Source organism: Micromesistius poutassou (genome assembly GCF_964030765.1).
Source record: "Micromesistius poutassou genome assembly, chromosome: 11".
Classification (NCBI taxonomy): Eukaryota; Metazoa; Chordata; class Actinopteri; order Gadiformes; family Gadidae; genus Micromesistius; species Micromesistius poutassou.
In genome coordinates this window covers 7,292,371-7,308,516 of record NC_140281.1, presented here as the reverse complement: position 1 = coordinate 7,308,516, position 16,146 = coordinate 7,292,371, and the positions used below count along the sequence as shown (strand labels likewise).

At 44.7% G+C, this 16,146-nt stretch overlaps 2 protein-coding genes across 2 annotated transcripts in view; both read right to left on the bottom strand.

The window, feature by feature from the left end:
• The window catches only part of tgfbr1b (transforming growth factor, beta receptor 1 b), a 32,088-nt gene extending 23,740 nt beyond the window's left edge, over positions 1-8,348 (bottom strand). The window contains exon 1 of the mRNA XM_084475553.1: positions 8,194-8,348. Coding sequence (XP_084331679.1) covers positions 8,194-8,263 — 70 coding nt within the window. The 5' untranslated portion in view covers positions 8,264-8,348. The remainder of the gene's footprint in view (positions 1-8,193) is intronic.
• A 5,449-nt stretch (positions 8,349-13,797) lies between these two features.
• The window catches only part of reck (reversion-inducing-cysteine-rich protein with kazal motifs), a 31,473-nt gene continuing 29,124 nt past the window's right edge, over positions 13,798-16,146 (bottom strand). The window contains exon 21 of the mRNA XM_084474933.1: positions 13,798-14,099. Within this exon, the coding sequence (XP_084331059.1) occupies positions 13,890-14,099 (210 nt within the window). The 3' untranslated portion in view covers positions 13,798-13,889. The remainder of the gene's footprint in view (positions 14,100-16,146) is intronic.

Sequence of the window (16,146 nt, the reverse complement as noted above, 5' to 3'; positions counted from 1 at the left end):
TGACTAAATGTATAAAGCAGAATGCAATAAGTCAGCTGAAGAGCTGACTGAGCCCGAGTCCTTCAGTAGTCAGAGTGAGTCTGTGTCCTGACTGGTGCTCACCAGCCAGCCTTACTCTGCATGACTCATTGAATATTGTTCCCTCTCCTCTTGCTGCGTGTGCCACAGAGCTGGTGCTATATACCATAAGCAGTATGCTGTATAGGACTTATCCTAGCCTGTTTCCATTTATTCATATGATTACTTTTCAGCGTTTCTATCTCCTGCCCACCACCCAGAACCACCGCAGAATAAGATGTTCAATAACTTTTCTTCCTTTACTGCTCAGTGTATCATGCTCTGATTGACAGGTTGATATATATATTTCAGCCATGACTGAGGTCGAGGGTTTATTTAATGTGAGGGTAACGGTTTATTTAATGTTGGGGGAGAAATGTTGAAATGCCAGTAACAAAACAAAAAAAAGCACACAGCAACAGCTAAAACTCAGACAGAATATTAACCCATGCTGGTGTCTCCGTTGCCATCCTGATATTCGGTAACAATCATTAACGCCACTGGGGACAGGTCCAGTTGGGGGACAGGTCCAGCTGGGTCCGGCTGGGGACAGGTCCAGCTGGGGACAGGTCCAGCTGGGTCCAGCTGGGGACAGGTCCAGCTGGGGACAGGTCCAGCTGGGTCCGGCTGGGGACAGGCCACCATAATGGGGACTGTCCCTGGACAACGGGACGTCTAGTCACCCTACCCATTTAGTACATATGCTGTTGGAAATAGTTGTAAGTATGGTAGAAATGTTGACTTTGATCTCTACCCTGACCCTTAGCCACACACTCGACCCTAAGCCTTAGCCACAAACTCTCCCCTAACCCTTAAGCCGAAAACACCGGCGCCATAGCGCCGCGGTGAACATTTTACGTGTGTCCCCCCTAGTGTCGCCCCTAGCACCAATAGGAAACATCGCTCTGCAGTGCCGTTGAGATTATGTTTTGAAAGCAGCAGATCAACCAACATAGTTGGTAGGCTACCATAACGTTAAACCAGTTGTTTCTGACTACATATATGGGCCTGATGCCCATGATCCTCTGTTTGCACTTACAATGATAGCCACATTAATTCAGTTACTTTATGTACTGTTGGGAACTTTATTTACGGTTTAGTCATTTTATTATCGTTTATTATCGTCATTGCTCATTCTTTTTGCAATGTGGAATTATTCATCTACTGCATCAACAATCTCCATATGTACAGGACCTAGAGCAGCAGCAACATGTGTTCAGTAGTATGGCAGTAGGCGTAGTGTAGAACCAAACCCCACCAACGTATGGGCCTGGGTTCCCATAGAGCCGTCAACCAAACCCCACCAACGTATTGCCTTGGGTTCCCATATGGTCATCAAGGCAGAGAGGACCTGAGGAAACTCATCATCTCAGAAAACTGAAGCTCAGTACTCAACCCTTTGATTTCATATCAATCTGACTATATTCAATTGTTTGAAGAGTCATTGTTCACGAAGAACACAAATTAAATAAACATCTTCAAACATCCTATTCACATATTTGAATGATTCTGGATTTTAAAATAGTGCTGGTCTCTTTTGTTAAAGTCTTATACTAAGAGAGCTTCCAATGGATAGAGAGGTTCAGAGCGGACCCCCAGCCCACCACCCAGGGACACTGCTAATGAAAATCTAATCCACTGACACACTGCAAAGAGAGGCAGGAGGGATCTGGCTTCACGTTTCAAAATCAATGCCATTTAGATTGTGACACACACACACACACACACACACACACACACACACACACACACACACACACACACACACACACACACACACACACACACACACACACACACACACACACACACACACACACACACACACACACACACACACACACACTTGCATGGATTTGCAGATGAACAACAGCACAGTCACGCAAAGAAAGATAAGTCCCACCATCCCATTTGTTTATAAGAAAAGCACCCTGACCTTGAGATGGCTTGAAGGTGCTTTATCCAGACAGTGAAGCTGAACAGCATCTTATACTCCAACACAACAATATGATAGATCATTAATGATCACTATAGACCATTGATAATAGGGCTGCAAGACAATAGCACAAAGGATAATTGCCCTTTTGTTTGCCTGATATTGTTATTGTGCTTATCCATCCATTGTGCTTTATTGATTCAATTAATAATCTGTAGCTCGTAATTGTTGTTTTCCTCCAGGATGTCTTGTACAATGAAAGGCCATCTCTCAAATTACCAAGTTCTGCCTTGCACGTCCTGTCTATGTTTATATATAAGAATGATATATAAACACCACCCCCCCAACACACCTTATTTTCCAAATACTAACAAATCTATATTTGCTTAATATTACTAAATATAGCCATTGACACAGCATGGAAAGCACAGGGGGCTCCAGGGAACTATAGCCAAGAACACGGCTGTGTGTTGAAGGAATATTTAACTTCATAACCTGTTGGAAATGCCTTCTAATCTCCTGAATATAGACTTAGTTTAACAGCTCTTCTGTTCTCAGAGATCGAGTCTCCTATTGGTTACCCCCTAACCAACCGCTCACCGGATAACAATTCCACATGGGACGTGGCTGTTTCTGTGTTCCCTATTTTTCTGGTTGCTATGGCCACCTGGATTCCATCAGCATTCTTTTTCAAGTCCTGCCTACAAGATGCCGATTGGCTGGATGAAACTTCCTGCCGGGCCGAGTAACTCAAGCAACCAACCGCAGACCCTGAATGGCAGGCGACTGATGACACACCAGACCAGACGTTTCTCTCGCATAAGAACGTGTGCTGAATTAATTGCTTCAGTATCCTAGGCAACCACAAACTCATCACCACCTGGGCATGGCCTTGGTGACAGTCTCCTTGATGAATTGCTGCACAGCTGAAGGGGAGAACTCATCCAAACCAAGTGCTTCTCCACCCACATGGTCCATCGTGTCACCCTTCGTGATCTCCAGGATGCCCAGGATCTCCAGGATGCTGACATTGATGCATGCGTGTTTGGGCGAAATATTGATGAATGTGAAATCAATCACACATTTCTACAGAGTAGGGCCCAATAATATAAACAACTGCATCATAACAAGTAGCATCCACGGTGAACACTGAGAAGCAAGCTGAGACCGAGCCTCTCCACTCAGCGTTGTTATATCATACTGTTTGAGAACACAGCCTTGAACCTCGAGTGTTAACAGAGGAACCCAACATGTTCTAGAGAGAAGCAGGTCCACACTAACTAGTTACTGGATATCGGTGCAGGTTCAGAATGAGATTCTGTTCACAAGGCTCATTCAGACTCGTTCTACCCGGACTGAGTTGACCCGAAACCCTTGGTGGGTGGATGGATGGATGGCCCCCTCCCCCCCACCATGGCTTCCTCTTTGTCCACACCAGATGTTAGTCCCCGTCTGTGTTTGTTGGCTACAGGGGCCCCTGGTCGTCCCAGGGGGCCTGACCAGTGGTGGCCCCACCCCCTTCTTCCATTGGATGAGATATGGAAACACACAAAAATAATAAAAATAATTGTGTGCTCCTCCATTTGGCATCACTTGAGGTCCCAGCAGTGATTAGTGGTAGGCTACATAGCTGGTAGGTAACCTAGTGGGTAGACTACCTAGCTAGTTAGTTACCTAGGTGGTCAGTTACCTAGCTGATAGGCTACCTAGCTGGTAGGTGGTAGGTTACCTAGCTGGTAGGTTACCTAGCTGGTAGGCTACCTAGCTGGTAGGCTAGCTAGCTGGTAGGTGGTATGTTACCTAGCTGGTAGGTTACCTAGCTGGTAGGCTACCTCTGAAGCCAGCGTTGTTCTGCTCAGGATGGGGCTTTTCCATTAAACAATATGAGTCTGATCAACTCAATCAGTACGTTTACATGCACAGCTTAATCTGATTAAAGCCATAGTTCGACTATGCTCCGCAATTGGACAACTGCAATTGTCCGAGTATACATGGCGGTGAGTAAATCGATTCATTGGCCGAAGCGTGTCATTCCCCAGTATGATAGGTGGCGCTGTACCCATTTCAATTAGTGGTAATAGAGCCACCGGTTGACCTCTTTACGTCACCAGCAACAACAAACTCAGGCCGCATTCGAGAAAGATGTTTTCAGTAGACAGCTGTCAGTTCACTTCGGGTTCATATCATTTCTCCGACACTCCATTGTTCGGACCTCTCAATCGTATGCCGACTCCAGCCGAAGGAGCTGGCTCTGCCGGCGGAGGAGTCCGCATACAAGGTCGGAACAATGGAGCGTCTGAGAAATTATATGGTCCCGAAGTGAACTGACAGCTGTCTACTGAAAACATCGCTTTCTCCTCCATGTCGCGTTTCAATCTGGACTTCAGAGAGTCAAAGCCAAAGTTCCTTTCCCCTAATTCCTTCTCACCATGGGCGAGATAAACCCCACTCAGAGTCTTTACTTGTTGTGGAAGTACCAGAGAGTCGGAGAACCCGACGCAGTCTGTAAGATTCATAATATCAGAGAATACCCCCGTCAGTTCGGCCACGGCGCAATGAATGAATATGTTTGAATGAATGAATGAATGTTTTCAGACGAGGACAACAACAACGCGACTATCGTCTCCTTCTACTTCCGGCTCACGGCCCCAGGAAAAGATCTCGAGCATGCGCAGAACGCAATTCAAGGCATAATCCAATTCGACTCCGTACATGCACGCTTAACGACTCGATTATGAATTGCATTATCTAAGGGTCTTAATTTGACTATGAGAAACCCAATTCGATTTGATTTTTAGCTCGACTAAGGTGTATACATGCATCTTAGTAATCCAATCATAGTTGGACTAACCCAATTATTCGACTTTCTTGAGTGTCATGTAAACGCACTGACTTAAACCAGTGGAATGGGGCTGTGCCTTCCTGCTTCTGTGTGAATGACATCAGGAAGCAGAACAGATTGATGGGGAAGAAACATCTCCTTATTGATGCCATTCGTCTAACATAGCAACATGAAATGAAGAAGTGACGCGGGTCTCAAGGCCTGAGCAGACGGCAGTGTCTCAGCCATTAAGCAAACAAACATCTTGTTCCATGTAGAGGCAAACGCAGAAGCCTGGAAAACACGCAGAGCTACCTCCACCCCGGCCATGAAAAGGTTTCAGGTAAAAGGAAATCTAGAGCTGAGGGCAGACAGAAGATAATATGTTTTCACTTTACAGTCAGGTCTGGCCGGAAAGACAAAAAGCCTTTAATAATACAGAAACATTCTCAGACCAGTAGTACAGAGTACAACCCACGAGGGGCACTCTGCTCCAGGAGGACGATTATCACGCTATAAGGGTCCGGACAGGTCTGTTGGAGGAGCTGATTGAGATGTAGAGGGTAATAGGAATCCTAAATGTCTTTTTGAAGACATTTAGGATTGACAACCTAGCTTAAGTTAGCGCAACTAGACAGGGTGTGGTTTTGCGTTGATGCATCATAGTGCACAAATAGGACTAAAACTACTCACTGCGGGTCAATGCTTCTGCCTTCTGATGTCAATTGTGAATACCATAGGAGGCTCAATCTGGATACATGGTCCTCATATGTGGAAAATCTTTGTACTCACTACAGAAATGCACTGTACGTTTTATTCAAACATAATCACAACCTTTAAAGTTTTCACCGGATCACTTTAGTTCAAAATTAATCCAGATGATGAGTCTTAAGAGCAGTACCCATCCAAACATGGTGACACCATCAACCAACCCTGGGCTTGTTATTCACAGCTGGATAGTGCAGGATTAAATACATAGCCTAGTATGGCCACTTGACTACCAAGGAGATCGATTTCAGTATCTTATGCCAAGTTCAAATCTTGATAAATAATCATTTAATATAAAGTTTGAGTTAAGTTCCAGTTTACACACTACCTGCTGATCATGCGATACCTCAACATGCATAGGTGTACAAGTTTGCAATAAAGTGGTGAAGTATGGTTTACCACATGCATGTCACAGTAGGTATCTTTAAACATATATAACATTAAAATTAAATCATACTGCAATAGTTGAATCCACTCACTTTCAAACTAACCAAAAACACAGTTGTGCGAATCAGGTAATAGTCATTTAAAGGGTGAGGTCTGAAACAGAACCAATCAAAAAAATCATTACAAATAATTTGTATATTGTTAGCCATTTTACCATGGCCACACTAACCACTACATGGTGATGCATCCTCTTTGATGTGCATCCCAGATCCAACAGCCTGCACCATGGCTACAAACTGTCCAATTAGTTGTGGTTCCCTAGGCTGGGACAAGCGTTTAGGATCCTGTTGCATTCCTTGGCTGCTGGTTCCCAGGTCTCCGGTATAGTACTGACAGCCAGGGCCGTACGACCACATCTCAAAGCCATTAAATACATGGCTGGCCGTAATGCTATTCATTATTTATTATGAAATAATGAAGCCTTTATGGATATGGTAATACGATGAGTGGAACTTAAATGGCACTTAATGCTCAGGTACAACGGTCAGAAGGTGGTCGCCTCGGAGGCCTGGTGGTGTGTGAACACAGCCTCTACGAAGGAGTCACGGAAGGGTGCAGAACACAGAATATGGAAACCTACAGCAGTACAACAACGTTTAGCTGTAGTCATTAAAGGCTGACTTCCCCAACACCTCCAGACTGGATATTAGCATCACAGCACACCTCCACCAGCAGTGCTGAGTGGGAACTATGGAGTTGATGGCGACTCAGAAGAAAAAAGATATTTAAAATATTGAAGAGTAATAAAAACTAACTACATGCATTTCAAAAACGACATTTTAAAGCAGTGTATGACAGTACATTGTGTCTTGAATCACAAGCAAAGTGGAAACATAACCATCATCCTTCTGAGTCAGAACCCTGCACATATAAGAGCAGAGTAAACTGGTCTGCATATACCAGCAGAATATACTGGTCCTCGTATACCAGCAAAAAAAAAAGTGGTCCTGATATACCACCAGAATATACTGGTCCTCACACACCAAGAAGGAGCTATCTTGAACACGTTTAGAATTGGAAACTTTTGATGGTTTTTTTAACCATCACTAGGCTAATGAAAGGCTTCTTGAGCGTTCCAGTGTGCAGAACCGTGACTCTACAGCTAACCCTAACAACCGTACCCCTACTAACCCTAACCCTACCCCCACTAATCCTGACCCTTTTAACCCTACCCTTGCTAACCCTACTATTCCTGCTTAGCCTAACCCCACTTACCCTGACCCTGCTAACCATCACCCTACTACCCCTACTAACCTAACCTCACTAACCCTAAGCTTCAGTGTGTCAACACAACGTTTGTTCAGCTAGCTGGTAGCCAGGAGGCTAACCATAAGGACACGTCTCCGGCTTTATTCTATTTAGTCATATCCACCATGGTGGTTTAATAGTTGGCATTGTATTCAACAGAAACACCGCTTCCTGTTGTTGCCATAAAGAAAAGGTGAACTGAGATGACCTCCACCTTACAGCATTAATACTACTACTAGTTATTTAGTGATGTTACTGTGTATTCTGGAGCGTCGTGGAAAGAGTGAATAAGTGGAGCAGAAAGATAACGGTCACCAAGCCGGAAGATCCAGGAAGAAATACCTTAACCCCGGGGCAGCTAAACTATGTTGGGTTAGGACTCGACTCAGCAGACCCCTGAACCACAGACCAGACCCGGACTAGAGCCACATAAAGAGACCCACCAGACCTGGACTTGGGCCACATAAACAGACCCGGACTAGAGCCACATAAACAGACCAACCAGACCCGGACTAGAGCCACAACAGCCCAGGGATCCTCTCAACTTTGTAGAGACTCCACAACAGGGTGGGACTCGGACTCATTCGAGGGGGTTTTCTCCGAGCCGATTGGAGGTAAATCGACCCGGAGCCCAAAGTAACCCGAGGAGCCAGGAGCCTGGACCCGGAGCCAGGACCCGGAGCCCAAAGTACCCCGAGGAGCCAGGAGCCTGGACCCGGACCCTGGACCCGGAGCCCAAAGTACCCCGAGGAGCCTGGACCCTGGACTCGGACCCCGATGGTTCCTCCCCACAGCAAGCCCTTTCTCCGACCTGCGCCATCTTAGGCTCTCCTTCAGACGAACAAAGAGCGAGCGGCTCTCCTAGCCCGACCCGGCCCCGGGTCCGGGAGGCGGGGTGGTGGTCCCGATCACTCACCGTTGGTTCCCTGGATCCAAGCCCCGAGGAGGAGGACGACGAACGCGATATTAAACGGTACGGCATCCATTGTAGAGACTCCAGACCGCCTGGCAGCTCCGCTTCTTTCTCTTTCTCTGCTCTTAACTTGTGTGTGTGTGTGTGTGTGTGTGTGTGTGTGTGTGTGTGTGTGTGTGTGTGTGTGTGTGTGTGTGTGTGTGTGTGTGTGTGTGTGTGTGTGTGTGTGTGTGTGTGTGTGCGCGCGTGTGTGTTTGTGTGTGCGTGCGCGTGTGTGGGTCTGAGGGGGAGAGGCGGCTGATTGGCTTAGAGCTCCGCCACGCCCCGCCTAGCTGAGGGAGAGAGGCGTCTGATTGGCTGAGAGTGCCGCCACGCCCCGCCCAGCACGACGCAGCACTGCTGTCAACAAAGTGTTGCTGTTCGATGCAGGCTGTTGAATACGGTGGGACGGTGGGACACACACACACGCACGCACGCACACACACACACACACACACACACACACACACACACACACACACACACACACGGTGTCTATTTCACTACTACTCTAAGTATTAAATTGTATTTGACCGATCATGTGTCAATACAACTGATAATGATTTATGTACAACAATATATACACAAATAAACACATATTGCAGATTGTGTCTCCGGTTTTCCTTTGTCTCTCCAAAATACTGACCTTATCATGCGGGCACACACACACACACACACACACACACACACACACACACACACACACACACACACACACACACACACACACACACACTAGCTCTGTGAGCCCACCGACCTCCAAACCCCTGGGGAGTGTGACAGAGATTGATGATGGCCTATTATTTTTGTCTCTATCTTTTCCTCAGGTTATTTGATGCGCATGCGCAGACTCAGTGAGCTGCAGGCCTCTGCCCCCCCTCTCCTCCAGATAGATTATATATTATAAATTCTATATATATATATATTTATTTATATTATATAGAGGTCCACCGCTAGCATGGTGCTGTCTAATCATGAATCACCCATCAAGCATGTTATAAAATAATTATACAGATCTTCAACATCATGTTCAGCCTCCGGGGAGTGAACCGCCTTCTTCCAATCAGCACACCATTCTCTTAGTTCTTAAGCCACAAGGCACTTTTAATCAAACATAAAGTATCTTACTTAAAAGAACAAAAAGATAATTGGCGGGATCCACAGCCTGGTTCCACTGGGTGGAACCACCACAGCACAATGGCCGGTCTGGCGGTCTCTCCTCACACCCAAGCCAGGAGAGCCAGACAGAGCACCCTGGGGTCAACTGTCGACCCAGTGATTTGAGTCGCCTTTTACCCCCCTCCCTTTTTCCCTGCACCATTTATAAATAAATGTAATTCGTTGATTTCACCGCAAACCCTGTTTCTGCCTGTTACTGTTCCAATTGGTTACCCAACTATTGTATATCACACACACACACACACACACACACACACACACACACACACACACACACACACACACACACACACACACACACACACACACACACACACACACACACACACATGTAGTGTCAGGCCTTCAGTGTGAGCTCCATTGGTACAGAGAAACAGCTGTGGAACTTGGTGGTTTCTGTGGGGTGTTTCCAGATAGGGAGGGACGGTTGTTGCTAAGCTTGTAAAGAAAGATAGAAAGACAGTTGTCCTGTATGGAACATCACATTAGTAACTTGACAAAGCACATATGTACACACACACACACACACACACACACACACACACAGTGTCTATTTCACTCCTACTCTAAGTATTAAATTGTATTTGACCGATAATGTGTCAATACAACTGATAATGATTTATGTACAACAATATATACACAAATAAAAACATATTGCAGATTGTGTCTCCGGTTTTCCTTTGTCTGTCCTTTGTCCAAGATACTGACCTTATCATGCGGGCACACACACACACACACACACACACACACACACACACACACACACACACACACACACACACACACACACACACACACACACACATCACATCACATTAGTAACTTGACAAAGCACATATGTTACAGATATAATGCCGGTCACATCATTAAAGAGGTCTTAGGGACAATCATCAAACATAACGCCTCTTTGGATCTCCAGATATCCTCCATGGCCTGAACCCCCTGGACCCAGTCCTCATGTCTTCATACAGACTCAGACCTCCTACAGAGAGGGATCTTTTCATACTTTTAAAAGCTATGCTGATACAGTAATTTATATTATTCAGACAAACTGTTGATAAAAACTGGTAGAATTGATGAAGAATAAGCTGTCTGTAATGTTCTTTAAGTTTCCTAGCTTTGACCAAACTGTGACCAGTTTCTTAGTAAATAGGGGTTGTTAATGGTTTCTCTTTACATACATTTGTTTTACTCATTACTAAAATTGTGTGGATTGACATCTTGGCATATTTCATTGAGCCATGTTGGAATGAAAGGAAATAAGGGTGGACAGGTGAGACCTGTCCGTCACCAGCACTTCTCAACATGATCTTGGACCTGTGGCTGAAGATGTCTGCTTACGGAAACTTCCCCTTTTTCTTTCTTTCTCTTTTTCTTTCCGAATGAGGCATGCATTTCCAGCGTGAGAAAGACGGTGACTAAGGTAAAGAAAGGGGATGTGGTCTGGCTGAGCTCTGCTGTAGCTTGGTTGGCTCTTGCTGAAGCTACTCCAATCAACATTCTGAGTGGAGGCCTTTGACTGAACCTCCTGGAGGAAGGAGCTCACAGCCGATGCCTGCACTCCATAATCATCAAAGTCTTCATGTGTTCACAGGGCATGGAGCTCTGCTGTTTATTGATTGTGTGCAGCAGAATATACACAGATGTCCTCCAGAAATTAGCAAACACACTCTCTCACACACACACACACACACACACACACACACACACACTAACCCTATATGCATATCAGCGTATGTGCCCAAGCTCATCATTATGACCGGTGCCAAGGCCGGCCACATGATATAACGGCTCTGTGCTCTAACTTTGGGAATGTCTCTTGTTGTGTGGTTAACCAATGCTAACGTCCAGCTCAGGGTCACTCTGGAGAGACAAAGGAGACCTAGATACTTTGTTATGGGTCGTTGCTATCCACAATAGGAAATATCACCACTATCTTTCTGTGTTTCTCTCACTCGGAGGCTTGTATCCCTCGTTTGTCAGGGTGGGTCATCGTGTTTAATTTTATTGATCTCTATGATAAAGTGAAGCGTATTCTCAAAGATCCGACCCCGAGTCAGTCAAATACACTTTTTAATCCACTTCTGAAGGATTTAACCATTAGAATATCTCTGTGACAGGAAACAAGGCATTTTATCTCTGTCAATGCTAATCGGGAAGGATTTTTATAATGATGTTATCAATAAAATCATATTGTACACCTGATATATTCCGAAAATATGAAATGCTGGGGAACTTCTCTCTTTGTTTACAAGACTCGATAAAGAATACTTTATGTAATTTCCTCTTTTCATTGCAATTGAAAATTTCCATCGCTTGAGTACATTTGTTTTTTCTTTTATTTGGGTTACAGATTGTACCTTTCACTGTAAAGTACAATATTGCTAACATTGTTCTTTTCTGAATGGACTTGAATGCCGATATTGGTGCTACATTTGCATTGGGTCGCATGACTGATTTATAGCTAGAAATCCAAAACGAGAGCAAACCCATCCTGGGTGGTTCACTGACTAAAGCAAGATGGTTCTCAGTAGAGTTCACTTTTTATGAAAAGCACTCAGGCACTGTATGGAGTACAACTGGATTAATCCAGCTCAGCTTCAATACTGGACAAACCATAGGTCATAGGTCATAGGTCAACAACAAAAATAAAAAAAAGCAATAATAGCTGGACTGCTAGGGAACTGTGCAGCTCTGTAATACTGTTGGTAAGACGGGCATGAACATACAGATATGATTAACAATTATACATTCTGGGATAAAATTACTTCATAACTGTCGCCATGCATACAGAATAATCATCAATAAGAACTAATTATAAACAAAAAAGTAACGTGGCCACTAGGTGATTGTTTTTGCTGTCCATTTCAGAGACACACCGATTAGAAACATTTGTAAAAACCCAGTACAAAGGTAGAAATGTATTGCATTTTCATGACTCATATATTTGTTTTGGAGACCCCTCTGCACTATGGGGAGGGGTTAAGTGATTGTCATTGGTCATTGAATGGCTGTGGATCCTCTTTTTATACAAAGTTTAAACGGCTGTTTCTTATACTTCAAATGTGCAGACGTGCCAACAATACAACTCTCTTGAAGCAAGGAATAATGCAAACTAGCAATTTAAAGAATGCCTCTTCTACGCAGATTTTAAAGGCTGCTTTTAACTTGCAAATGTTGACTCCAGCATGAGTTTCCTTTGAGCTATCTGGCATCTTCACTCTGGAGGCTCTGGACCAGGGACAATAACACTGATGAGGTTAGAGGTTAGGACATCCGGCCGTTACACATATGTACATTAGACAATATAGTTCAAACAATCAAATATATCATTTATGAAAAGTAGTTACATTTGTTTTGCTACACCGTAAATAAACAATTTGTTCCTAGCATCTCCCTGTTCGCAGGGAGCTCTATCTCTGTATGTGCAAATTCCCTGGGAAGATTGTATTCAGCATTTTGGAAGTTTCTTGCAAAACAACCACATATGCAAGGAGAATTAAGGATGGTTATGATAGTAAATGGAGGACAAGAACCAACATGTAACACACACACACATACACATACACACACACACACACACACACACACACACACACACACACACACACACAACCAAACACACACACACCATTTTATTTCTAAATTAAACTGTCCTGCATTCCCTTCTTCATAACAGCAATAACAGCTATATTATTAATCATAAAACTTGACTGTGTAATATGCCAGCGAGTCCACATCAGTGGGAGAGTTGAAGCTCTGCCTAGCTGATGGTTGTGGTGTTGTTTTGGTATTTTTTCTTGCTCCATAAAAGCAAAATAAGAAGGAACTTGAGGTTGCACTGCAGACGTTCTGGAGGATGTCCTTATAGTGATACTTCATCCTGTTGCTATTCCTTCAATGTTCAACGTTGTAGTCTGTCTGAAGCGTGTTGCCATGGAAACCGAGTCTCCTGGATCTTCTCAGTCTGTTTCCGTCACTGGAGGCTGAGTGGTCCAGCAGAGCCGAGACCCCTGAGGGGGGAGGACCATCACACAGCCTACAGGAGGAGGACCAGGAGGAGGAGGAGGAGGAGGAGGAAGAGGAGGCGGAGGAGGAGGATCACATGGCCTACAGGAAGAGGACCAGGAGGAGGAGGAGGAGGAGGAAGAGGAGGAGGAGGAGGATCACATGGCCTACAGGAAGAGGACCAGGACGACCAGGAGGAGGAGGAGGGTCACATGGCCTACAGGAGGAGAACCAGGAGGACCAGGAGGACCAGGAGAAGGGTCACATGGCCTCCAGGAGGAGGCCATGTGACCCTCCTCCTCCTCCTCCTCCTCCTCCTCCAGGAAGACCAGGAGGAGGAGGAGGAGGAGGAGGAGGAGGGTCACATGGCCTACAGGAGGAGGACCAGGAGGAGGAGGGAGACGGTCACATGTCCCGGGAGGAGGAGGAGGAGGAGGGTCACATGGCCTACAGGAGGAGGAGGAGGAGGACGGTCACATGGTGCTGGACAGGAGGAGTCCCAGGAGGAGCAACACGCTGAGCAGTGAGGGTGGGGAGCAGGAGGTGGCTCCAGACGGGGGAAGGACAGGCACCCTGGTCTCAGAGGACAGGAAGGAGGAGAGTGGCACGTGGGAGACCAGTGTGGGGCTGCCGTAGTTGATGAGCGAGTCCATCTTCTCTGCCTCCTTGCTGCAGGCCTCCACCTGTTGGGGTTACAGAGTAGTGTTACGACATGTTACGATAGACTCTATGTATTCTCTTTCTGTTTGGGTACTTTCGTCTTGCTGTTGATTCAAGAGACTCAAAAGTTCCACACAATAAAAACTGTTTTAAATACACTGATAAACAAAGTAAAAAAAATAGAACAGATTTGACAGGATTTGTCCAAATTGATATTGTTACTTCCAACAGCAACAACAACAATATTACTCAGGAACACACTTGGAGGGGCACAGCTGAGGTTATGTCAGTCTGACAGAGGACAGGACAGGACAGAGGACAGAGGAGAGAGGACAGGACAGAGGACATGACAGAGAGAGAGAGGGAGAAAGTAGCTTGACATTTGTGGCAGAAGACAGGGAGGATAATCCTGTGCCCACGGGCATATGAGGAGATCACCATGCTGGGGGTAAAGTGTCCCCCGGTGATTTATCATGTCCAAGTGGAATAGGATGCAGGATGGTGGAGCCTAAACCTAACCCACCTAACCCACCTGACCCACCTAACCCACCTAACTCACCTAACACACCTGTTAGGGAGGAGACGGAGGGCCCCTGATAGTTTGTTTCACAGAACTTTTGGAAGTTGTCCTTGGAAAGTGTTATATAGTTGTATAAAAGGGCAGGCACTTTACCAGATACTTGGCAGGTGATTGGATGAACCATCTGTCCTTTAGCATCCATCACGTTGACAGGTAGTTCTGTGTGGGACCCACTGGTTCTCTAAAGTACACTTGGCATTTACAGCCAAATTACCCTAACCCTAACCCTACCTATACCCGGGAATGTAAAAGCTGCCAGCTCATCATAATCTCGATCACAAACATCTTTGCCTAGAGCCATGTTGTGATATTCAATCTGTTGAATATGACCCTGGAATGGGTTGGGACACTACTTGGCTTCATGAAAAGCCTTTTCAACAGAGTGAACATAGTCCAGTCATTTAGTATTTAAATAATTGTAATTAATAGATTTTACCTGTATATGTAACATTTTCCTTCAAATGAATGTATTGAGAAGCAGTAAAACACATTTTTGTAAAGTATGTGATGTGTGTTTAACCTTAACAAAACTTTTATTTTTTATTATTTTGTAATATTATTAATTTTGAGATTTTATGTACAAATTCATTCTTATGGCTGCCGGTAAGAATTTGAGATTAATGTAACCCTAAACGCAGTTGAATGAATACTTACATTTATATACTGTAAATGTTCATTTCTCAAGGGCTTAAGAATGCGTGCATATTCATCTTGACAATCTAAAGTGTGATACCAAAAAAAGACCTTCACATTCACATCTTGGTCTGCAACAACATCAAACGTGTCAAAATAAAAGCGGCTGTTATCTAACGTCTTGATGTCTGGTTACATGGTGGAGGTATAGATGTCTACTTACATATAGAGGTATAGATATCTACCTATAGAGGTATAGATCAACCTATATATACAGTAGAGGTAGAGTGTAGTTAGCCATCAGCCAACTGTACTAATGCAACTCATTGTCGTTTATGGTGAAAGACTGTGGGAAATATCAAGCCTTGAAAATTGTGAGGTGTAGACTATTGTTCCTTACAAAAACATTTTCTTTTCATAAGATTGCTTTATCTATAAAAGCAGCCTAACATTATGTTAGGCTGTCTTTGAATCACAACAACGTCAAGCAGGATGGAATACAGCAGGCATAATAGACACTGCTGCAGGAGCAGCTCCAACCTTGATAGGTGAGGAGGACTTCATGTTTATTCTGTAAAGTTCTGATGGCTCGATGAAAACTTTACGTTGATCAAATCCAAGTTAGGAATTAAAGTGGAACGGATACAAAATAGGAAGTGAAGGTCAATGAACACATGTGTATCCACTCTTTAATCTGATCCGAGGCCCAAGACACAGGACCACACACTGACAGTGCTTGGTTAGGTTCAGAGTAAGAGTTAGGGTTAGAGTTAGGACCAAACATACAGTACAGGGTTAGGGTGAGAGGACCAAACATACAGTACAGGGTTAGGGTTAGAGTTAGGACCAAACATACA